The sequence below is a fragment of the Neofelis nebulosa genome, chromosome 17 (assembly GCF_028018385.1).
Source record: "Neofelis nebulosa isolate mNeoNeb1 chromosome 17, mNeoNeb1.pri, whole genome shotgun sequence".
NCBI classification, from domain to species: Eukaryota; Metazoa; Chordata; class Mammalia; order Carnivora; family Felidae; genus Neofelis; species Neofelis nebulosa.
In genome coordinates this window covers 60,193,898-60,217,590 of record NC_080798.1, presented here as the reverse complement: position 1 = coordinate 60,217,590, position 23,693 = coordinate 60,193,898, and the positions used below count along the sequence as shown (strand labels likewise).

At 54.4% G+C, this 23,693-nt stretch overlaps 2 protein-coding genes across 17 annotated transcripts in view; one reads left to right on the top strand and one right to left on the bottom strand.

Annotated features, from left to right (window-relative positions):
• JPH3 (junctophilin 3) overlaps window positions 1–20,490 on the bottom strand; it is a 171,879-nt gene extending 151,389 nt beyond the window's left edge. Inside the window, exons 1-4 of one of the 13 annotated variants that reach the window (XM_058709148.1) lie at window positions 20,470–20,490; window positions 9,500–9,609; window positions 8,013–8,173; window positions 1,758–1,820 (exon numbers count right to left, since the gene is read on the bottom strand). In XM_058709148.1, coding sequence (XP_058565131.1) covers window positions 1,758–1,820; window positions 8,013–8,166 — 217 coding nt within the window. In that variant the 5' untranslated portion in view covers window positions 8,167–8,173; window positions 9,500–9,609; window positions 20,470–20,490. The other 12 variants (XM_058709142.1, XM_058709143.1, XM_058709141.1 and 9 more) reach the window with 12 other exon arrangements.
• ZCCHC14 (zinc finger CCHC-type containing 14) overlaps window positions 13,764–23,693 on the top strand; it is a 58,506-nt gene continuing 48,576 nt past the window's right edge. For 2 of the 4 annotated variants that reach the window (XR_009256201.1, XM_058709133.1), the window contains exon 1: window positions 13,766–14,381. Coding sequence is in view for 3 of the 4 variants with exons in the window: in XM_058709133.1 (XP_058565116.1) it covers window positions 13,815–14,381 (567 nt within the window). In the remaining variant the exon portion in view is untranslated. Of the gene's footprint in view, window positions 14,382–23,693 lie in introns of all 4 variants that reach the window. The other 2 variants (XM_058709135.1, XM_058709134.1) reach the window with 2 other exon arrangements.

Sequence of the window (23,693 nt, the reverse complement as noted above, 5' to 3'; positions counted from 1 at the left end):
CCCTCCCTCGCTCCCGGAGAACTAGCCGCGGGGTGGCCGGGAAGGGAGAAAGTGCACCCAGGGGCTGCAGAGTCCTCCCCGGCGACGAGGAGATTAACGCAGCAGACCTGGCCTCTGGACAATGCGGGAGCCTGGCCTGGTTGTATCTGCCCAGCTGTGAAATGACTGATTACGGAGCACGTACCTGATCAAAAGCTGGCTCTAGTGGAAGGTGATGCCCAGTGCGTTTATGATAAAGGGTGACAACAACCCCACCCACACCTCACGTAACGTGGCAGCGTGGTCCGCTGGAGACATAATTGGGGTCGGACAGATCTCAGTTAGAGTGTACCACAGGTGACCTGAGCCTCACTGTCCTCATCTGCAAAGAGACCCCTGATTTTGTTCCGGTTTCTACACACTCTGTACATGCATGGGCTTCAGGAGAGGCAGGCTCCAGTCCCAGAAGGCATATCTTGATCGATCAAGGGCCATTATGATGACTCCAGCCCTCTTGTCTGTGGTTAGTTTCAGTGGATATATGACACAACCTAGCCAATGAGCAGAGGGGCTTCAGTGAAAGACTTTTTTCCCCCTTAAACTCGATACGCAAAGAAAGATCATCTTTCTCCTTCTGTTGGAAGCTGGATGTGATGCCTGGAACAGCTGCAGCCACTTGTTAGCCTGAGGAGAACCAGCCTAAGGTCAAGGCTAACACCCTGAGGAGGGCGCAATGTATAGACAGAAAGAGGCTGGGTCCTCAGTGGTGTCCATGAGACAGTGCATGAACCATTTCTGGATCCTTCGTGTCTCAGGACTTTCTGACCTGCTAGTTAGCAGGTTACACGGGTAATGTCACATGTAATGTCAGAAGCATGGGTGGATGTGAACAGAACACGTTATCGTAAAATGTTATCATACATTTAATACAGAAAAACTTGGCCAAACGCAGTTGATCAAAAATCTGAAGATGTTGTTGGGCACCCAGGTGGCTCGGTCGGTTCAGCGTCCGACTTCAGCTCAGGTCACGATCTCACGGTCAGTAGGTTTGAACCCCACGTCGGGCTCTGTGCTGTCACCTTGGAGCCTGGAGCCTGCTTCAGATTCTGTGTCTCCCTCTCTCTCTACCTCTCCCCCACTCACCCTCTGTCTCTTTCTCTCAAAAATAAAAAACATTAAGAACATCTGAAGAAGTTGTGAATCATACCAACTATTTTCTATGTGAGGAATCAGCCTCCAAAGGCAGGTTGATAAGTGAACTGGCTGGATGACCCCTGATGGTCCCTTTATCTCCTTTTTCATCTGCTGACGAAGAAGTTAACCTCACATGACCACCACACTCTCTTCAGATCAAGTCTTTCCTGTCCTGGGATTCAGGCTATGTTATAAGGAAATATTACCAATATTTTGGGAAAAAATTCCACTCTGCAAGCAGTAGGTCAGAAACATAATTACACATAATAAATCATCCCTGATAGACAAGATTCTGTACTCACTGGAGAAATCAGCACGGTACCACCATCTCCACAGAGGAAAAGGCAGAGCTCTAGAGGAAGCATTGCAAAAACTTATTTGGGAAGTCGCAAAGACCATCAGCAAACACTTAGCGAGTGCCTTCTGCATACAAGGCATCCATCTAGAGCTGGAAACTCGAAATGACAAAAACGTATCAGACCGGTCGGTCCCTATTCTCAGGGAGCTTATAGTTTAATTAAGGTGCCAACAGACGTGTGCCAACAGGACTGAACTTCCCTTGGGACACGCTGGCATGGCCTTACCGTATTTCACAGCCAGGGATGGTTCTGAGAGTTCTGTACAGATGTCCACGTGGAAAGCTGTCCCTGCGTAAGAAAGAGGAAGCCTCAGTGCCAAGGAGCCAATGCATGAAAAGAATCACACGTGTGACCTATGGACCAGTGGCTTCAAAAAACGGTCAGCTTCAGAAACCACTCTTCAGACAGAATCTAAAGCTGAAGTCAAATACACATCACACATACGAGCAAACACAACCACACACCAGAGCTGCCGTGGTTAACATGTGAGGGCAAGGCCTCCACTCGGTCAGGAAACATCCAATGCGACTAGGGTCACACAGTGGACCGGACGTGGGATCTGTCCTTGCAGGTGGTGTGCAGAGGGCAGGTGGCCTCTCTGAACCACAGTCTCTTCATCTGCGAAAGGAGAATCGAAGGAAATAATGCAAAGCACACAGCCTCCGGCAGGTCTCCACGGGCGTGAGCTCCGTGACTCCAAGGTCACCTGAGCCGTGTTGAAGAGATGCCCTATGATGACCTTCCTCACCCACAGGGTTGTCATCTCTATTCAGCCTCCATTTGCAGCCATTCCAGGGGGACAGGGCGGCAGGACTGGGGGTCGGGAGACCTTGGTTCTAGCCCTGCTCCACCCGCATCCACTCAGCTCTCCTTCCTCAAGGCTCAGTCGCCTCCTTTGCCAGGTGAGGATAAGGATCTATTGATCTCAAAGGCATGTCACAAGGGTTAAATGAGGCGTGAAAGTGCTTTGTCCCCTGGCATTTCTTTCCGCCTTCCCTCCTATGGTGCCAAAACCTTTAGCTTGGCTGGGCTGGCAGGAGGCACAGTGAGCTCCCAAACGCAAGGCCTCCGAACTCTGTCACTTGCTAGCTGTCTGTCCTTTAGAAGTGACTTGCCACTCCGTGTCCTGCACACGGAGCCCACCGCAGCTGTGATGACGGACCGCAGCTGTGATGATATACTGCCATTTTTGTTCTCTGTCGTGGAAATGGCTTGGGCCAACCTGGGGGTTGTCTGTGCTGCAAACACACACGCACACAGTCAGCTCAAGGGCACTCATTCGGCAGCAAGAGCTTGTTCAGAGTCCAGGTGACGTTGATACCGCTCACCCCGGCCGTTTCCGATGTTTACAGCAACGCATGTGTTGCGGGGCTCCTGTCTTCAGCAGACCACAGGATGCAGACGCTCCTACAGATGCTGGCAGCCACCGCGTCTTGAGCACCTGCTAGGCAGGCTCTCATCTAATTCTCCAGCCGCCTCTTCAAGTAGGTACCTTTTGCCGCCATCTTGCAGAGGAAGGGGGACACGGGGCCAGCATTGGAATCTGCTCACTCTGACTTCTGGAGTGTCTGCCCTCAACCTCTCTGGTCCACCGGAGGGGAGATGGGTCTGGGAAGGCCCCTGCGGGCAAACCGCCGTATCGGCCAAGAAGGCATTCAGCAGCGGGTGGCAGAGGGCCCAACTCACTTGGACAAACGTGGGCTTATTTTTCAAGCAAGAAGCTTGTGCCTGGGTGGTGCCAGGCACAAGGTCTGGGTGAGTCTCCCTCGTGTGTGTCATCACAAGGGAACAAGGCCTCCACCACTGTGGCTGTGCTGTGTTCCAGAACGCTCTGATGGGGAGGGCAAAGAGGATTGCCTGACACATTTCCCCTCTGCGAGGCAAGTCACTTTCCAGAAACCCCTCGTCAGGCTTCGACTTGAGTCTTACTGGCCAGAACTGGATCACAAGGTTATTCCTGGATACAAGGGAAGCCAGGCATGGGAAAGTGTTGTTTTCCAACCTTCGTAGCCAGTGGGAGAACAACTGGGAAGGGCTTTCTGGTAGTTGACCAGCCATGCGGCACATCTACCAAGAGGCTGTCCCCACCCCTGCCTTGGAGACCAGGTCCGCGTTGTGTAGCTGTCGTAACAGAGCACCACCGATGGGGAGCCGGGACACGGGGGTAGAGCTTCAAACAGCAGAAATGTGTTCTCTCACAGCTCTGGAGGCCAGAAGCTCAAAGTCAAGGTGTTGCAGGGCCCTGCTCCCTCCGAAGGCTCTACGGGAGGGTCCTTCTTGCCTATCCCAGCTCCCGGGGGCTCCAGGCGTCCCTCAGTCTTTGCCCCTAGCTTCACATGGCCTCTCCCGTGTGTCTCCTCTTCTTAGAAGGACACCAGTCCGTGGGTTAGGACCCACCCAAATGCCCTCACTCAACCTGATTACATCTGCAAAGACACTACTTCCAAATAAGGTCACATTCACAGGTACTGGGTGTTAGGGCTCCAAGACATGTTTTAGGGGGACACAGTTTAACCACTAACAGAGACCCGTGTCTGCCTTTTGTCTTCTTTGCGAGGGAAGGTAAAGGACCACACCTGTTCCCTTGAGAGGGGCCAAGATGCCTTCTTCCAAGATTAGACCCTCCCCCCACACCTCTGCTCCCACGGCCTTGGGCCAGCCTTGCCTGAGTAGGGCCTTTCTGACCCCCCCTGCTCCTTCTTCACACCCCCTCTCCATCAGAGGCCCTCCAGAGTCCTCTGCTGCAGGCACTGACCTCTCCTCCTCCCGCCAGAGGGTTTTCTGGGACACAGGAGTCCCAGGGCCTGCCAGAGACAAAATGGTCTGCAAGCCCCTGAACTGCCCTGCTCAGCACGGACCTTAACCCCCACCTGAAACCTAGCGCTTGCCATCCACATGGCCTCTCAATGCTCAGGGCTCCTGGGGTTACCTTTCCAGGCAAGGCTCCGCTCTGGCAGCGGGCACCTGTGCCCGGGTGAAGTGCCTGTGTGGCCGGAGCTGTGCGAGCTCCTTCTCTGGTCCTCACTTTTGTGACAGGATGAGGAAAGGGCACTTGGAAGAGCTGCCCTGGGTCATGCAGCTTAGCGACATGGGGGTGGGGTGAAGTGCAACAGGCGTTACACTTGACGGTCATAACAACCCAACTGCTAACGTTTATTGAGCACCTGCTGCAAGCCACGTGTTTCATGCCCGCTGCCTCCAAGTCTATGAGTAGGAGCTCCTGGGAGGGGGAAGTGACTTGCCCAAAGCTAGGTGCACCTAGAGAAAAAACTTTGCCGCTTGCTTTTCTTGGGGGGGGCGCAGGCAGGATGCAATTTTCCGGGATGTTACCCCAAAGGGGGAATCGATTATGTTAATTATGTTAAGTACCAGGATTCCTCCTGGTCCTACGAACCTATAAAACACCAGGATAGTCTCCCTCTCTCTCTGCCCCTCCCCCGTTCATGCTCTGTCTCTCTCTGTCCCAAAAATAAATAAAAAACGTTGAAAAAAAAAAATTTAAAAAAAAAAAACAAACAAAAAAAAAACACCAGGATAAAATGTGGTTAGACCCACCAATCTCCCTCGTCTTCAGTAACTGCTTAAGCACAAGAAGAGGGGACATATGTCTGATTTCCATCAACCTCTGAAGCCACCAAGGACACCCCAAGCCCCATTCATGTGGTGTCTCTATGTCTCACGCAAGGGCCTGAAATTCTCATGGGTGGGTGGGAGGGTGTAGCAGGAGGGAGAATGGGATTATCCAATCCCACGTCTCCATTCCCCCCCCACCTTCTTAGTGTCCCTGCCCCCAGACCTTCAACAAAAGCAGAGGTAGATTAATTTGTACTGCTGTATAACCAGTCACCACAAACTTAGAGGCTTAAAACAATACCCATGTATCATCTGGAAGTTCTGTGGGCCAGAAATCTGAACAGACCCATCTGGAATCTCTGCTCAGAGTCTAATGGGCAGAAGTCAAGGTTTTGGTGGCTGGGTTGTTGCCTGTGGCAGAATCTACCTCCTTGAGGCTACAGGTCTGAGGTCTCTGTGTCCCACTGGCTATAGGTCAGGACCACCTTTTTCTTCCTTCCCATGCGGCCCTGTCTGTTTTGTAAGCAGCAATGATACCATATGTCTTCCTGACGCTTCTAACGCTGCTGACACCCCTTCTGCCAGCAGCCAGAGGAAACTCTCTACTTCTAAGGCTCACCTGATTATGCCAGGCCCACCCAGATAATCTCTGTGTGTCAAGGTCACCTGACTTGGGACTTGACATCTGCAAAATCTCTTCACTTAGATTAGTGTTTAGATAAGCAAAGACTGGGAATTCTGCCTACCCTGGGAGGTCTGACAGGGACATTAGCTGCAAGAGAGCCCCCTCCCCCATCTCTAGGCAGGGGAGACACCACCTTCCTCCTTCTCTGGTATGAAATGGGCCCTCTTTCAGCACAGAGGAATCTGTAGAAATTCACCTCTTACTCTGAAGGAAAAAACGTAACAGAGACCTGGCCTCCAAGGGGAAGCCCTAATATTCATGCTGAACAAACTTGTTTTCTACTGGCTGTGGGGCAGGCCGCCTATTCACATTTGGAAGAATTGGCCATCAGATTTCTTTTTCCTTTTTTCAGGGCATTTTCCAGTGACAATCTGTCAATGCTTTTCAAGACTGATTCTCAGAATGAAGTGTGATGAGTTTCCCGATAGAGCGACTCTTTATTGCTAGGTGTAGATGACCCCAACAGCAGCATAAGGGGCCCAAGCTCTGAGCACGCAGGCTGCGGGGGGCTCCAGACAGCTCTGCTTTTCACTCACTGTTCTGGGTTGAGTGACGTCCCCCCAAAATTCATGTCTGCCTGGCACCTATGAATGTGACGTTATTTGGAAATAGGGTCTTTGCAGATGTAATCCAATGAGGTCACACTGGTTCGGGTGGGCCTCGAACCCAATGCCTGGGGTCTTTGTCAGAAGAGGTGGACACAGAATTGGACACAGAGGTAGGAAGGCAACCACCTGAAGATGGAGGCAGAGGCTGGAGTGATGTGGCTACAGCCAAGGAGCACCAAGGATTGCCAGCAGTGACCAGAAGCTGGGAGAGAGGCCTGGGATATATTCTTAACCAGAGCCTTAAGAAGGAGACTACCTTGCTCCCCTGCCGCCTGGATTCCAAACTTCTAATCTCCGGGGCCATGAGAGGATAGATGCTGTAGTTATAAGCCACGAAGTTTGTGATAATTTATCTACGGCAGCAATAGGAAACTAACACACCCACTGTGTGTGTGTGTGTGTGTGTGTGTGTGTGCGCGCGTGAGCGCGCGCTTTAAATCTAATCCTTGACTACCTACAAACCTCACCCTATTTTATTATACCACCTACCTTCACTCATTTACTTTCTGCCTGGCCTTAAAGCATTTTAATTTGCAACCCCTGGTGTAATTGATACATTTAATAAAACTGGGTTTCAAAAGCAAATACCTCATACTGTGCATAAGAATAAACTCCAGGGGCGCCTGGGTGGCTCAGTCGGTTAAGCATCCGACTTCGGCTCAGGTCACGATCTCACGGTCCGTGAGTTCGAGCCCCGCGTCGGGCTCTGGGCTGATGGCTCAGAGCCTGGAGCCTGTTTCCGGTTCTGTGTCTCCCTCTCTCTCTGCCCCTCCCCCGTTCATGCTCTGTCTCTCTCTGTCCCAAAAATAAATAAACGTTAAAAAAAAATTTTTTTAAGAATAAACTCCAAATGGTTCAGGGACCTGAACATGAAAAAAAAAAAAAATGAAACCATACACATAATACAAGAGAACACAGATTAATTTGTTTATAACCTGGGTGTAGGGAGGGGTCTTCTAACCACCACTTAAAATCCAGATGCAAAAAATGATCACAAAAATACACTTTTTTTCAAGGTAAAAACACAATAAATGAAGTCAAAGGCAACTGACAAACTGGGACAGAATATTTTCAACATAAATCACAGATAAAGGGCTTTTATAGCTCTAATATATAAAGAACTCTTAGGAATTGACAGAAACAAAGACCCAAAACCTGATAGAAAAATGTGCAGAAAACATGAACAGGCAATTCATTAAAAAAAAAAGAGGAAGATAGAAAAATGGTATCCACATCTGTTCTCCAATCCTGCCAGACACTCTGAGGCCCCTGCTGTAACTTAATAAATCTGTTTCTGCTCAAACCAGACATAGTAGACTCTTCTGTCTGCAGTACGGACTGTTTCCAGATGTCAATCCACCTTGAAGCACAAAGACTTCCTGGCCTACAGTGTCTCCAAAAACTATTTACACAGACTGTGGAGGCAGCTTTAAAAGAGGAGTTCACATGTATATTTTTAAGCAATCATAGTTTTATCGCAACAGGAGCTGGCCTTCTGGGGTGAGCACCTTGAAGGAGGAAGCTTTACTGGGCTGGGTGAGCTCTGGTGTGTTTGTTTAAAAAGAATCCTCCCATATTTCAGAGTTACACCTTGTCACCCAAACAATACGTTACCTGCCTTTGAAATGTGTTTGTCACCCCGACTTGAGTCTGGGTGTGTTCTGTATCTTGAGACTTCAAGCCAGGCGGTGAAGCCTTGATTGGGATGGCACTGGGAAGCAATCCAGTTCCTCCGCTTTAGCCCTGCTCGTACTTCTCGGAAACGCATGGGGGATCTGGAGGAGGCAGGTCGGGTTTCAGCCTGGTGCAAGGTCCAGGATAAGCAGAACTGCCTTCTGAAACTCAGCCAGCAGAACAGAAATAAGCTGAATGTCCAGCAATAGGGGATTAGTAGAAAATTTTGCAGTACGCCCAAACAAAGGGATTCTGGGCTGCCCTTGAAAACCAGGACTTGGAAGAGAGTCCGTGACAGGCGAAGACATCTGGGATATGTTGTTAAGTGGAAAGAAGAGATCGCAAAATGTGGAGAACAGCCCTATTTTTGTGGAGAGTAGACTGCTCCTGTAAAAATAGGTGTGCATAAATACATATGAATACAACAGTGTCTAGGAAGATGTACTTTCAAATGTTGACGTTGGTTATGACTGAGAAGTGAGATTCTTTGTGAGTTCCATATCATTTTCTAGTGAGATATAATCTCTGTACAAGGAGCATGCATTACCTCATGACCAGGCAAAACAATATATATGTATATTATTGATTACTTATATATATAAAATCCATAACTTACTTGCTTTAAAATAGTCCAGAAGAATTATGTACATATGCTAGAGCAGGGTGGGGGAAACAGATGAACCAGGAATGGCAAAATGTCACCGTTGAGGAAGCTGGGCAGTAGGGACGCAGGGAATCACTACACTAGTCGACTGACTCTTGGGTATGCTTGGAAATTTCCATGGTGGAAAGAGAAAACGCTCAAAACCAAAAGCAGCAGTGAATTAATTGTGGTGTGGGAAACGAACAAATGTGAAAACTGAACAGACATACGACACAAATAAGGCTCAGGACTTGTCGAGAACCCACGAACCCCGGATGGTGCCTCAGCTTCCCCATCTGTAACAGGGAGGATCCCGGTCAAGGTGTAGGCCTGTGATATGGACTTAACTGATTATTTTGGCGGTTGCTATTGTTCGGTCCAAAGCAGCACACGGGAAGCCTGACAGCAAAACGTCTCCACGAGGTGCACACAAAGGTCACACGGGAGCTGGTGAAATGTGGCGTCCAAGACCCCACCCCGCGGGAGTCTGGATCCGTACCCGGGGTCAGGCTGAGGAACCACCATCTGAAATAAGAGCCCAGGTAATTCCCACCGTGGCAACGGCACCTAGCCCAAGGCCACAGACAACTAAGAAAGCAAGTCTGCCCTGGAGGAAAATGTGTGTCTGTGCAGAATCAGCACCAGGCATTGTTTGGGACAACTGCCCGTTTACGACTCCAGGTGGACTTTGTGGGAGGCCACGGCTAAGGAAAACTGGCATGCGGCAGATAACAGATAATGGCTGGAGCCTCTGGTTTGCAGAAATAACGAATAAACAAGTTACCTTTACGCTTTCCTCCGGGAGGGGCAGATTCTGGGCAACTGACTCAGGTCAGAATCTGGTTCCAACGCGTACAAACTTGCATGGCCCTGGGCCCACGATGACCTTTCCATCTGTAAAACGTGAACAGTGACAGCAGTTCAGAAGCAGGCTCACAGAGCTGTGGCCATCACGAGAGGCTATCAGGGGCTGAGGCACCGAGCAATGCTGCCATCAGGGAGATCAGGGACCTACTTCGTAAGGCCTGCACGGAAGGGGTTTGGGGTCCCTTTGTTTTCTGTGTCAGAAACACAGGGCCTTGGATAAAGGAAAAACGCACATCAGCACGTGTGTCCAACTGGAGACCAGGCACACCCCTCGACAGACCCTGAAGGGAAGGTAAAGTGGCGGATCCAGGAGGGAGCCTGGGTGCGTACTTCTGCCCCACTGTTCAAGGACTTCTCCTGCTGATGGGACTCGCGACCTGCACTCTGTTTTCATTTTCCTACCACAACATGGCCTCCAGGCTCCTCCCCTAGGCTTGGGTTCTACGAGAGAACGGAGAAGCGGGGCCGTGGGGGCCGGGCGCTGGACTTGGAGTCCAGGTGGCCGAGCTCTCGCCTCAGCCGCATTCCAGGACCGCGGCAACTCCGTATCCCTTCATTCACAGGAAGTCATCCCAGGCACAGCCCATCCTCATTGCAAAATCGCTTCTCTGGGGCATTTGGGGTGAATCCCAAGTCTCTCTCTCTCTTTCTCAACAATAGTATTAATTTATACTCCACTCCAGTCCTTTGGAAAACATAGACAGACATATTGTTTGGCCCTAGACCGCAAGCTGCCGAGGGCAGGGCCCACTGCACTGTCGGTCCCTGGCCCGAGTCAGGCACGTGGCAGGTATGTTCACTCCTGGGAGTGAGTTTTGCTGTCCCACACAGCGTGGTGCCGGGAATCTCTTCTCATCTGAACACGCGGCCGGCTTCCCTTTTACCTACAGCCCCTTTGATCACGTGGAGGAACGCCCTACCCTCTGGACTTACACTGAGCTCCCCTCCCCGGCCTCCTCCCACAGATCCTCAGGCCCTCCACTCTGTAGAAGGTGGAGAAACGTTCAAGTCCCACCTGAAGTCAGGGAAAGGGACCAGCTCCAAACAGCTTGGGGCTGGAGGCTGTTTTAGGGAAGGAGCCCTGGGCAGCAGCTGGCTGAGAAAACCACAGCCGCATGGCCAGCCCCAAGAGACAGCATTTCTAGCATTCAGAGGGACTGGCAGGGCACCGTCCACTTTAGCCTCCAGGAGGCTCCTGGCTGTTTCCTGGGGAAGGGAACCGTGTGCTGATAGAAAGCTCCCACAGATGGGCGGCCATCGGCTTCCAGAACAGGAGTCCAGGCGTCTGTTCCTTAAAGTCGAGGAGCTGGGTGTCATTCTTCTTGGAGGCCCCCAAACCCTTTGTGGGGTGTGCTCCCACAGAGTAGTGGTTTATTATCCACTGAGCTGGATTAAACTGAGCTGGAGTACGGATGAGGGGAAATGAGACTTGTAAGACTGTCCTGGAGTGGCCACAGCAAACAGCTTGGGGCTTAACACGACGGAAGTGTTCTCCCACAACCAGAGGTCCAAAGTCAAGGTGTCCCACGGCTACACTCCCTCCAGAGACTGCAGGGGAAGATCTTTCCTGCCTCTTCTAGCTCCTGGTGACTCCAGGCGACCCCTGGCTCCAAATCTCTGCTTCTGTCTTCACACGGCCTTCTCCACCGGGAGTCTCTGCTCGTTCTTTTCTGTCTATGACAAGGACACCCTAATCCATAAGCTGTCCAGTACACACGTTAAATAGCAAACGGCAGAGCAAAAAAGGGACAAGAAGGCGGTCAGGAGCTGGGGGACCTCGATCGTTACTTGTGGTTCAATTTCCCCAGCTGTCCAGGGCCGGTTAGCATCTCTGCTAGCTGCCGGGAGCAGGATTCCTGGTTTCCTTTTATAGATGAGGAAACTGAGGCTTGGAATGGTTGGGTGAAGGGCCAAGGTCACAGAGCTGGCCAGAGCTGGGACTGGAACGAAAGTCAGCTTGACACCACAGCTTGGAGGTTTCACATCCTGGTGGGGCTGCCCTGGAGGAACCTCAGCGCCATAAGGTCCCAAGATCTTTCTGCTCCAAGGAACCTAATTAACCAATAGGAGGCAAACGTGTTGACTTGCCCTGATTTCCATATTATTTTCCTTTCTCCTATCGTAGCTTTTGGAATGTGGCTACTTCCCTGGAAGGACTTGAAAAGGTGAGGTCAGAGTGAACGAGGATTGATGTGGTTACTTGTAGACAGTAGACTGTACCGGGGAAGTGAGGCAGGGAGACCCAGCGGGGACCAGCCTCACCCCTCCTGCCTATGTGGATTTTCAACTGCCTGGGACTGCCACCTGGATGCCTGCTCCTCCCTTCACTGACCAAGAACACCGTGGTGGCTCTGGGAAATTTTGCCCAAGGCGTGGAGAGGGGTCAGGGAGTGGGAAGCACATTTTCCTTCTCTCCCTAGAGTGGCTCTGCAAAGTCTGTTCAGCCTTGAGCAGCCCAAGGCTGGCGAATGTCTTGCTAGGAAGTTTCCAGCACCTTGGACCACGTCCTGCAGAAATGCGTGCATTTATTCAGTGCCTTGCTCTTGTGTGCTGCCCAGAACCAGGGTGTAGGCTCCACAGGGCGGGCAGGGCAGGGCCTCAGAGCCTGGCACACACGGATGAGTCGTAGGTCGCCAGAAGTCAAAAGACGGCACCCAGGGGGAAGGGCAGGGAGAATGGACCACTGCTGCGGGGCCGGGCCTGCCGCTTGTAGGACTCACGGGGGTCGGGTGCCCCGGCCTCCCCTCCACCTGCGGTGGGGGCCGCGCACAGGCCAGGCGGGGAGGGGGCGTTGCTCGTGCCCCGGGGTCCTCGCGCGCTGACAGCCGGCTGACTTAACAATGGCCGCATCTGGCGAGGTCTGCGGAGAGAGCTGCTCCCTTCTCACCCCAAGGCGGGCCGGCCGGCTCGCACGGGCGGGCGCAGGCCGTCTGCGAGCTCGCGACCTTCTCGCGAGCCCCCTCCCGCTCCCCGGGGCGGTGAGGGTTACCCTCGGTTTCCAAGGAGGCGCCCAGGGCTCAGAGAGGCCAAGCGACTCGGCCAAGGTCACACAGCCTCGCTGAGGGAAAACCGCGCCACGGCTCGGGTCTCCGGAGCCCCCGCTCCAGCAGCTTTTCGGAGATACTCTCTTCCTCCCTACGGCGACGCCCGGGAGTCAAGCGGGAAGGTCGGACGCCCGGCTTTCACCTCAAACAATACTGCGCGCTGATCTGCGGGAACAAAAGCGACCGGGAATCCGCCCCGGGTTTTCCGCCGCGCCGCCCCTCCGGTCGCCGCGGGGCGGGACGGGGCGGCTCCAGCGTGATCGACAGCCCCGGGGAGGCGTGGACGGGGCGGGGGCTAATCGGATTGGGGACCCGGAACAATCACGGGCCGAGAAGGGGCAGCCCGAGCCAATCAGCGCGAGGGGCGGGCCTGGCCGGCGCGGCTGTCGCGAGAGGCGGCCACCCCGCCCACTTGCGCCTCGTCCCGGCGCCCGTCAGCAGCGAACGCGGCCGCGCTCGGCCCGGATCCGTCCGCGGACCGGGGAGGCCGAAGCGCGAGGCCGAGCGAGTGCCGGCGCAGATCCCTCCGCCGCCGCTGCCGCTGCGCCCGCGAGTCCCTGCGCGCCCCGCGCCCGCCCGCCGCTCCCGACGCGCCCGCCCTCCCGCCCGCCGCCCGCGGCCTCCGACCCGGCAACGGCCGGCCGGCCCAGGCGCGGCGGCGGCGGCGGCGGCGGCGGCGGCGGAGAAGGAGGAGGCGGAGGAGGAGAAAAAGGAGGAGGCATGGCCCGGGCGGCTCCGGCGGGGGGCGGCCCGCAGTGACAGACCCTGCGGCGCGGGGGGAGATGGGGGCGGCCGCCTCCCGGGCGACGACGACGACGACGACGACGAGGAGCGGCCGCCGCCGCCGCCGCGCACCGGCCGCCGCTGGGGACGGGCGCGGGCCAGGAGCCCGCCCGTGAGCGGGGGGCCCGCGGCCGCTCGCCGCCCCCGGCCGCCCCGGCCGCCCCGGGCCCCCCCGGCGCCTCGCGCGCGCCCTCCCGCCGGCCCCTGGCGGGGGTCCCGCCCGCGCCGCGCGCCCCCGGCCCCGGCGCGGCCCGCGGCGCCCGCCCGCCCTCGCCCGGCCCCGGTCCGCGCGCCCCCGGCCCCGGCGCGCCCCGGGCCCCCGCGCCCCCCGCCCGCGCCCGCCCGCGCCCCCGGCCCCGGCCGGCGGCCCCCGGCCTCGGGGCGCGGCGCGGCGCGGGCGGCAGCATGGTGGAGAAGCGCTGCCCGCTGCAGAGGGACGGCGTGTACCGCTGGTTCTCGGAGCTGCCGTCGCCGCAGCGCGTGGAGTTCCTGTGCGGCCTGCTGGACCTGTGCATCCCGCTCGAGCTGCGCTTCCTCGGCTCGTGCCTCGAGGACCTGGCCCGCAAGGACTACCACTCGCTGCGCGACTCGGAGATCAAGGCCAACAACCCGGCCGACCTGGGCAGCCTCACCAACCTGACGGACGAGGTGGTGCGCAGCAAGCTCCTGGTGTCGCTGGCGCTGCTGGGCTCGGAGCAGCGCGAGGCGGCGGGCGTGCTGTACCGCACGCTCACGCACATCGACTCCATCATCCACAACTACGGGCTGCAGCTCAACGAGGGCCGCACGGGCGATGAGTTCCTGCTGCTCTTCACCATGGCCTCCAACCACCCGGCCTTCAGCTTCCACCAGAAGCAGGTGCTGCGCCAGGAGCTCACGCAGATCCAGAGCAGCCTGAGCGGCGGTGGCGGCGGCGGCGGCGGGGGCCACGGCGGCAAGAGCGCGCTGCCCACCTGCCCGGCCTGCCACAAGGTGCGCGCCCTCAGCCTCTCCCCACCCCCAGTACCCCCCTCCCCCAGGGCCCCTCGTGGGCGGTCGCACCCGCCTGGCGCGCAGAGGTCGCCGGGGGGGCCCCCTGGGTGGCGGGCCGGCGTGTGCGGTCGGAGTTCGCGGCCCCTTTGTGCCTTTCTCTCGCGTCTGCGGCTGGACACGCGAGAGCGCTTTTGTCCCCTTCATCGTTCCCTTGGGCGACAGGAGTTATACCTTGTGTCGCCTTGGTTTCTCCAAAATCTGGTGTTTATTAGCAGGAAAGGAAGCCGCGGTCGAGGGGGAGATGGGCGCGCTGCGGGGAGTGCCTGCGGCCTAGGTGTCCTTTCCCCGGTGGGGTGGTGGCCGTCCCGCGGGGCCTCGGACGCCTGCGAGCCGGCTGTTTCCTGGAGGTCCGCCTGCCTTTGTCCGGGCAGATCTGCCCGAGTCCCAGGGTGTTGGTCTCCTAAGGAATGTGAGGTTAACGTCTCCGTCTCCGAGCTAAGCAGGAAGGGCATCGTGGTCATTCCCTCAGAAACGTGAACTTTCCTCTACATGTTTCAAAACCATGTAAACACCAAGCGTTCGGGGCTCCAGCTCCTTTTTCCCAGCCCCCTGGGACCCAGTGCCAAAGCGGTGCAGAGAGAGGAAGGGTTTCTCTGTGACCCAGGGTGGCGTGTGTGGCTATCACCCTGGGACTCTCCCTGGAGAGGTTGCTGTCGGCTCGAGTGCTGCCCGGTGCCCTCTGCACGGGGTCTGAGCTGTTTTCACCTAACACTCCTGTGCTCTCTGCTCTGCTGGTGGTGGTGTTCAGCTGTCTCTCCAACCCCGGATTGTGGCTTATTTTTCTTCCGTGTTTTTCTCTAAGATGTGGTTGTGGTGCCTCCGTTGCCTTTAATCTAAGTCTTATCTGTTTTTGGTGGCGTTGATCTGTGGCTGTGGTTTTTTTCCTAAATGTGTGTTCGAGTGACTCTGAATCGCATGATGTGCACCGGGCAGGAAAACGGTGTTTCAGCTACAACAAAGGGAAAGCGCTGTGGTCGTCCGTAGGGGGCTCGGTAGGCTCTTGGGGTGCCAGGGGCATGTCACCCGTTTGTGGGATTTCAGTCCCTTGTGGTCAGTTCCACGTGCTGTTGCCCTCTCTTTGGGTGCGGTGCCCCAGCGTCTGGGGCCGTTTGTCCAGCCGCGTTCAGCTCTTGAAGGGGATTCTTTTGTGTGTGCAGACTCATCACTTGTCAGAAGCGGAAGATGGCGATGATGGTTTTGGCGGGGCAGGCGCTAGCCCTGGAATGAAAACACGCTCTCGCAGAGAGCCTTTCTGTCTGGTGAGAAACTCCTCTGATGACATGAAGGGCTAGTCCGCCCCCACCCCTGCCCACACACGGCCAGCTGGCCCGCTGTGTGACCTTGGCCAGAACCCTCCCTCCTCCTGGTGTTTCCCTGCTGGAGTAGAGGTAGCTTACCTGCCTCCCGGGCTTGTCGGGGGGGGGGGGGGGGGGGCGGCTACGTGAGGTCACACTTGACGTGCCCACAGCATGTGCAGGGAGTGCAGACTTAAGCCAGGCACGCTGTTACGGAGTGAAATACTTCTGTCTTGTGTTTTGTTTTGTTTTGAACGTTTATTTATTTTGAGAGAGAGAGAATCCAAGCAGGCTCTGCACTGTCAGCGCAGGGCTCAGTGCACGGCTTGAACTCACGAACCATGAGATTGTGGCCTGAGCCAAAATCAAGAGTCAGACCCTTAACCCCCTGAGCCACCCAGGCGCCCCAAGTTTGAGTTTGAGTTTGAGTTCATGTTTTCTAAATTATTTTTAAGTAGTTGCTTGGAGCTTTGATCCATGGGAAATTGATCAACAATGAGGTTATGGTGAGTAACCTTAGGGCTGTTGCTTTCACATTTCAGAACAACCACGGTGCCTCGTTTTCCCCACCTCCCCTGTGTCACTGCTAAACTAATTTCAAGCACGTTCATCTAACTTTCTGTTAAAGTTAAGGCCCGATGCACCCCTTGCTGCTTGGAGTCGGCCTCTGTGGTGAAATGGAACATTTGAGCGTTTTGCCTTCTTGGGGTGTCTGAATCTAACATTTTCTGTCGTCCCGGGAAAGCAGCCCTGGTAAGGCTCCACCTGCCTTTCGTTTGTCAGCGGTTGTATTTTGCTCTGAACTCTTTCGAAAGAAAGACGTAGGTTTGGTTTTTTCTTTACCTTCTGTAAAGTAGTTCTTATAAGTATGTCTTCTGATACAGTCGCCGTGTTGTTTAACAGTCCTCACTGCTCGGAGGACAAGCAGAAGGCACTTAAGGGTGTGAGTGAGGTAAAATCGACATGTTCACATTCGGGAAGGAAGGGCAAAGCCGGCGGCAGACTGCGGTAGCTGGGCACCAGTGGCCGACGGGTGCCATGGGGGTGCTGGTCTGCGGTTCCTCCTGAGCTGGTGCTGGGGGTCGGCGGGACTCACACTCTCTTCCTGTTTAAGTGTGAAGCCATGGTTGTGGGAAAAGTTTAATTTTACCCTTTGCAGTCTTTCCTTTACATAAAATGATAATGTGTTATGGTTTATGCTTATTTTTTCAAGTAACAGCTTTTTGAGATTTAATTTAAAAATCATACAACGTCACTGCCTCGAAGTGTACGCTTAAGAATGGTTTTTAATACACTTACGCAGTCGTGCACCCATTGCCGCTCTCTGCTTCCAGAACGGTTTCATCACCTCCCGAAGGAGCCCCGCACCTTTGTCGGCAGTCCCTGCCCGCCCCCCCCTGCCCCCCCCTGCCCCCCCGCTCCTGTTCCTCTGCTTGGGCGGCCTGTGCTTGTCCCGGCCGTGTCATACGAACACAGTCCTCCAATGTGTGGCCTTCTGTGGCGGGCCTCCTTCACTTAGCACCACTTCTCAGAGTTTATTCCTGTTGAAGCATGTGTCCGTGCCTCACTGCTTTTTCAGGGTTGAATACTATCCGTTTGTGGATAGACCCGTTTTGTTTATCTGCTCATCGGTTGATGGGCACTTGGATGGTTGCACGTGCTCATTCTTAGATTTTGTTTCCTCGGGGCCAATAGGCTCTTGTTTTAATCCCTTACACCTGACGCTTCACGAGTCGTCTCTGAAGCACTGTCCACGTGTGGCTGTCCCGAGGGACCTCGCTGTCTCCATCCGAGCCCGCCCGGTGGGTGCTAGGCACCTTGCGTGGCGCCCCTCTTGGGAGCTGCTGCTGAAGGTGGCTGAGAACACGCTGCCCCGAGCCCCGGGTCCGGTGCCGTCGGGCCGGTGTGGTGGTCCAGAGCCGGCGGAAGCCTCCCCTCTAGCCGGACCGGGCGGGGGAAAGCTGCCTCCCCGCCCTGGTGTTTTCGGAATCCTCCTGGCGAAGATCACAGCCGGACGACTTGCGTGACGTTGAGATTTCCAGCGGGTGCCGAGCTTTGTCGGCGTGCTCGGTGGGGGAGTGCGGTGGTGGTCTTCCTTCGGGTGTGTGTCCTGGGGTTTGCACCCAAGAGCGCTAGGGGAGGCACGGTGGACACGGGCTGCACGCGAATACTGCTCGTAACGTCTCGCCTCAGGCAGGCACCAGCTGGCTGTGTTTCATCGCTTCCCTAAGCTGCTGAAAATCGTTGTAGTTCAGAGCTGGAGCATTGGTAGTTGGTGCCCCGGTTACCTTGTGAGGTGTGAGTGGCCGCCTCCGGTCCCTCTAACCTGACGCTCTGCCCGCTGTAGAGGATCTGGCATTCCACGGGAAGGGAGTGAGTCTGTCCAGAGCAGCTGCTCTTATCCCCGATGTTAAGGAGGAGCCGTGACCGGAAGGCACAGCGGTGGCTCCGGTTCTGCACTTGGCTCCGGGCGCTGATGGGGGCCTGAGCCCCGCATCTGAGCTCAGTCTGGCCGCCTGCACCGCTTCGTCTGTTACTTCGTGTTTGGCCAGCTCTCAGAGGCCCGAGGACTGCCTTCTTTTTCCAGTGAGGCGCACGCGACGGTCATCGAGACATCCTGGGAGGCAGCTTTACTTTGTGGCGGTGGTGTAGTTAACTCCTTGAAAACGCGCATCCGATCACATCTGCTTGGAGCTGCCGTGGTCCCGCCGTTGTGCGGTAGGGTGACCCGAACCGCGGGGCCTTTGGTTACTGTCCTCCGACTGCTCCCCGCCCCATGTCGGGGCTGTTGACTGTCACCTGTCACGCGCACAAGTTCATGCTCCCTGCGTCCAGCTCCACAAACCTTCGTGCTGCCGCTGTAGTTGGTGTGGAGTTTGGTTTGCGTTTGTAATGAGTAATGTGGAGGTACTTACATGCGCTACAGCACGGTTACAGGCACTCGTCGGCATTTGCCTTATTTCTGCGGTTTGGGAAGTTCGCTAGTTACTTGGGCCTCATTTTACCCATTTCTGATTTTCTCTTCAGTCCTGCGTATTTCATTCCCCCTCCTTTTGGACTGAGGACGTTTTGGATTAATCTATTTTTTTCCTACCAAGCAGGTTGTAGGAGTCTTACATTTTTAAAGGCAAGCTAGTAGAAGGTACGTTTTTGTTTGTTTGTTAAATTGGTGGCTGCCGACCTCCCAGAGACTGTGACTCAAAATTTCTCTGATGTCTCGGGAGAATAGTTTATTTGAGTATTGTTTTTCTGCCTTGGATGGATTACATTTCAGAAGAAAGATCCTTGGGACGTTTCTCTTTTTTTAAGAAACCACCTTTCAGGACACCAGTTCTCTCATTAGTTTACGAGCCGCCTGACGAGTTTACAGATCGTCGAGGGTTTCTGATTCCCGACGCCAGCCTGCTGCAGGCAGTGCAGACAGCAAGGGCGACTCCCCCGCAGTCCCCACGAGGTCTTGTGTGTGGAGAGACCCGTCGTGTCGCAGAGCTACTTCCTGTCACAGTGAAAAAGCGTAATCAAGAGCTTCATAAAATAGGTTAGTTCTTTTTTTTATTACGGCTGGAGTTGATTCAGCCACTCTCTTGAATGGATGGTATAAAATAGGCTAATTCTCAAGCAGTTTGTTTTGTTCTGAGTTACAAGGCCTGAGGTGGTCTAGAGTGAAGACAAAGGCGGACCGAATGTCTTTCCTATGATTGATGCTCTGGCAGCCGCTCTGATCTGTGATCAGGCCGTACGGGGTGGGCCTGCCAGTGCGGCCCCCAGGAGAAGCGCAGGCCTGTGGCCCTGGCTCTAAACGAGGTGGGGGGGGGCACTCGGGTGTCAGAGACCCTTCGGACTAAGCATCTCGCCTGTAAGCGTGTTTGGGGTTTCAGGTGGGTGTCTCGGGTGCAGAGAAAAATCACGAGCCCCCAAAATGTCTCGTGTGCGCCCTTACCGTTCCTTACTTTTCCTTCGGGTCCTGAGGCAGAGCGCCTCTCTCCGTCACAGGCCCTCTCACGGGCTCGTCCCTCAGTCTCTGCTGTGGTCACATCTTTCTGTTTCCTCCGGGAGGGTGTTAGCTCAGGTGTCTGAACTTTGTCCTTTCCTGCCCTTCCCACTTCCCCCCAAGTCCCCCGCCTCGGTCTTTGACCTCCTCTGTTTCTCCACTCGGCACATCAGTGCTGTCATGGGCCTCTTACCTGTCTTGGAAACAGCAAAACCCCTTCCTTCCATGTTGTCCACTGTCTGTCCCTTCGTTAGCAAGTCCTCCCCCAGCCAAGCTCGTTCCTCCTTGCCGGGAGTGTCCATTTTTAACGACTTGCTGTGTATCCTTCTGACGTTTTAACACACTTGTAAACACATGCACATTTTTCTGAAACCTTCTGTGCGCACATCTACAGACAGGATCTTCCCACAGGTGCTGCACCTTGCCCGGCCCCCCAGACGATGCAGACTGGAGCCAGCTCACCTTCCGCTGCCACCTCGGCCTCCTGGAACCTGGCTTTTGCCTCCATCCTTTTTGGCGAAATCTATTTTTATTAAAGGGAACTCCATAAACTGTTAAAAAAATTTAAATAGAACACAAAACCGGAGGTGCGAACTGAAAAGACAAAAGTGAAACATCTCCCTCCTCCCCCACACATGGGAGAAGGACACACAGGACATTTCGAGGTGTGGGCCGCCTTCTCTCCTTTACCTGCGTATCGATACTTGTTATTTCACACGTAAAAACAAACGAGATTTCTTACCTTTTTCCTAGTATCCAGTTCTGTCTCTCTCTTCGTTCCTTGTAGAAACTTCCAGAGGAACTTGCCGTGTATTTACAAGTAGGTAACTGGTGCCTTGCTCCGCACACAGGTCTGTGCCTTGCTTTCTTCCCCCTGGCAGCTGTTCTGGACATGCAGTCCACATCAGGCCACGGAGCGTCTCCGTTCTGGTTTCGTGGGTCCCCAGGGAGGGCATTTGGTTCCCAGGTCACTATTATAAACAATCCAGTCGTTTACATACTACACATGACACGTGTGCGGCCTTTCGTGTTTGGATGCGTGTGTACCCGGGGGCTAGAAACCTGGAAACGGGACTGCTGGTAGGCCACGGGGTGTGTGCCTCTGTGTGAGTGCAGGCGACTGCCCCAGTCCGTCTTCTGGAACCCGGGGTGGCATGTGTGAGCGTCTGTTTGCACACCTCCCGGCGGCAGAGGGGGCGGGGGTCGTGGCTGGGGGGCAGCATCTCTGAGGGTGGGGTGGGTTCTCATGGGTGAGCCCCCTCGTGGGTGAGGTGGAACATTAAAAAACATCTTTTTTTTAATGTTTGTTTTTGAGAGAGACAGAGCTGGGCAGAGCGTGAGCAGGGGAGGGGCAGAGAGAGAGGGAGACAGACTCTGAAGCAGGCTTCAGGCTCTGCAGGGACAGCTCAGAGCCTGTCTCTCCCCCACCCCTGCCCCCACGCCTCCTCCGCTCCCTCTTTGTCTCTCTTAAAATAAATAAACTTTTAAAAAAACGAGCATTTTATTTTTGGCAAGCTTTCCATATCCTTTGCCCTTTTCTGCCGAGTTGTTGATCTTTATTGTTAGGAGCTCTTTAAGTTTCAAGGAAGTTGTCCTTTTGTCTTTAGTAGAAGTGGCAAGTATTTGTTTTCCTGGGGTTTTTTTCTTGCCTGTTGACTTTGCCGTGCAGTTTCTTTTTAGCGCTCTTGTTATCAATCTTGTGTGGCGACTGGGCTTTGGGTCATCGTTAGAAATGCTTTATACTTTCTGCATTGTACCCCTCATCACGCCCGCGATGGGTTACGGCCATGCGCCTGTGATGCCGTGTGCCTTCCCTGTGGTGCCTCCTGGTGGAACTCGCGCGGTTTCTCCTCTTACCTTTAACAGAGCCATCTGGAATTTATTTGGGGTAAGGTACGGTGCTGGTTTTTTACTTTCCAGATGAAAACCCAGTTGCCCCAGTGCCCTTTGTTGAATGATGCCATCATGCTGCCCTCCCCATGTATATGTGGGGTGACTTCTAAACCGTGTGTATTCAGTTTCATTGATGTCTTTATCTGGACGGCCTCTTATTTGAAGGATTCGCTGCATGCTTTTCAGTCCTTATCTTTCTTATCTTGCAGGGGAGGGTGCTTCCTTTTTTTTTTTTTTTTTTTTTTTTTTTAGGCAAATATGGTTGTGGAGGTGCTTCCCTTGGATGCTGGCTTAAAGGCTCCTGGGCTGGCTGAGCATCCTGCTGAGAATCTCCGCCTCCATTCATTCTCTCAGTGCACTCCCTTCTTCCTGCTTCTCTCAGTGTTTTCAGTCTCTCGGCTTTCCTGCCCTTTTGATGATGGTATTCTCACTGATGAATTCAAAATCTGCATGCCCAGCCAGATCTGAGCTCCAGCTGGAGGTCCCAGGTAGCTCCGTATGCCCAAAGGTAAGCTCCCTCTAACGGTCCTTGACTGCCTCACCCTGGCCCCGATACCCCCAGCCAGAAGTCCATGCCTCTCCTGTCGTTGGCCTTCTCTGGTCTCCCTCCGGTCAGTGACCAAGTCCTCAGCATCCTCGTGGGTTTCTGCTCTGTTGACACTGCCGTCCAAGTCAGTGTTTGCCCTGCCTGTCTGTCCCTCTCCCTCTCTTTCTTCCCGCCGCACTTGACACGATGGTCCCATCGATGGCACACTTCTGTGCAGGCGCACTTAGATTTGGGGCCATTTGCCAGGGAGCCCAGGCATAGATTAAAATAGTCTTCAGGGATCAAGCACAACCCCTAGCCTCGTGTAGCTCCTCTCCCTCCCCTGAGCCAAGATGGCATGCTGGCATGCAAGTGAGTGATGATCTCCCTTTAGAATTAAGCTGGTGTCACTGTTTAAAGTCTGCAAGAAATAACTCATAGCGGTTTTATTTTGTTTTTAAATTAAATTATCCTGAAACTTTGGTACCGTAACTTTTCCTAGAAATCACAGTGACATGTCTAACTTCTCACCTTGGCCGGGGTCTAATCTATGGCAACCCATCTCCGTGACCTGGGTCTAGTCTGTTGTGACAACCCATCTTCATGACCAGGGTCTACTCTGCTGTGACAACCCATCCCACTGACTGGGTCTCGTCTACTGTGACAACCTGTCCCCCTGACCCCACTCTTAGCCTCTAACAACAGGCGCCATGGTGAGATGCCGGAAGGATTGTTATTCTCTGGCGTGCAGGTCTTAGCATGGCGTGCGTCAGCGTTTGTGATCTGCCTACTGCCTGTCTGTACTCACCTCTGTCTACACTCGAGGTTCCTTATGTTTACTGCAATCCCTCTTTCCCCTGAACCTTCGTAGGTACTGACCTCTCAGACAGGACACCTGGTACCTGGGACTCCCCAGTCCCCAGTTCTTGGCTTACACTTAGAAGCCTTCTATGGCTTCCTTCTGTCCTATATCTTTTACTATATTAAAGTGTGTTTCTGTTTCTTTAAATTTCCATCACCAGACTTTGACTTACTGGAGGGCAGAGACCGTCTCTTTCAGTCCAGAACCTTGTGGTCCCTGCCACCCCACAGGGGCTGTGTCCTGAGCATCTGTGAAATCTGAGTGGGAGGGAGGTGTTGGATGTTGATGAAAGCTCACCCTAGGGGCCGCTGGGTGGCTCAGTCGGTTAAGCGTCTGACTTCAGCTCAGGTCATGATCTTGTGGTTCGTGGGTTCGAGCCACACATCAGGTTCTGCACCGACAGCGCAAAGGCTGCTTTGGATTCTCTGTCTCCCTCTCTCTGTGCTCTCCCCTTTCAAAAATAAACATTAAACAAAAAAAGATGGGGTGCCTGGCACAGTCAGTCAAGCGTCTGACTTCAGCTCAGGTCATGATCTCGTGGTTCTTGGGTTTGAGCCCTGCTTCAGGCTCTGTGCTGACAGCTCAGAGCCTGGATGGAGCTTGCTTTGAATTCCCCTCCCCCGCCCTCTCTCCCCCTCTCTGCTCCTCTCCCACTTGTGCTTCTTGATTTCTCTCTCTCAAAAAT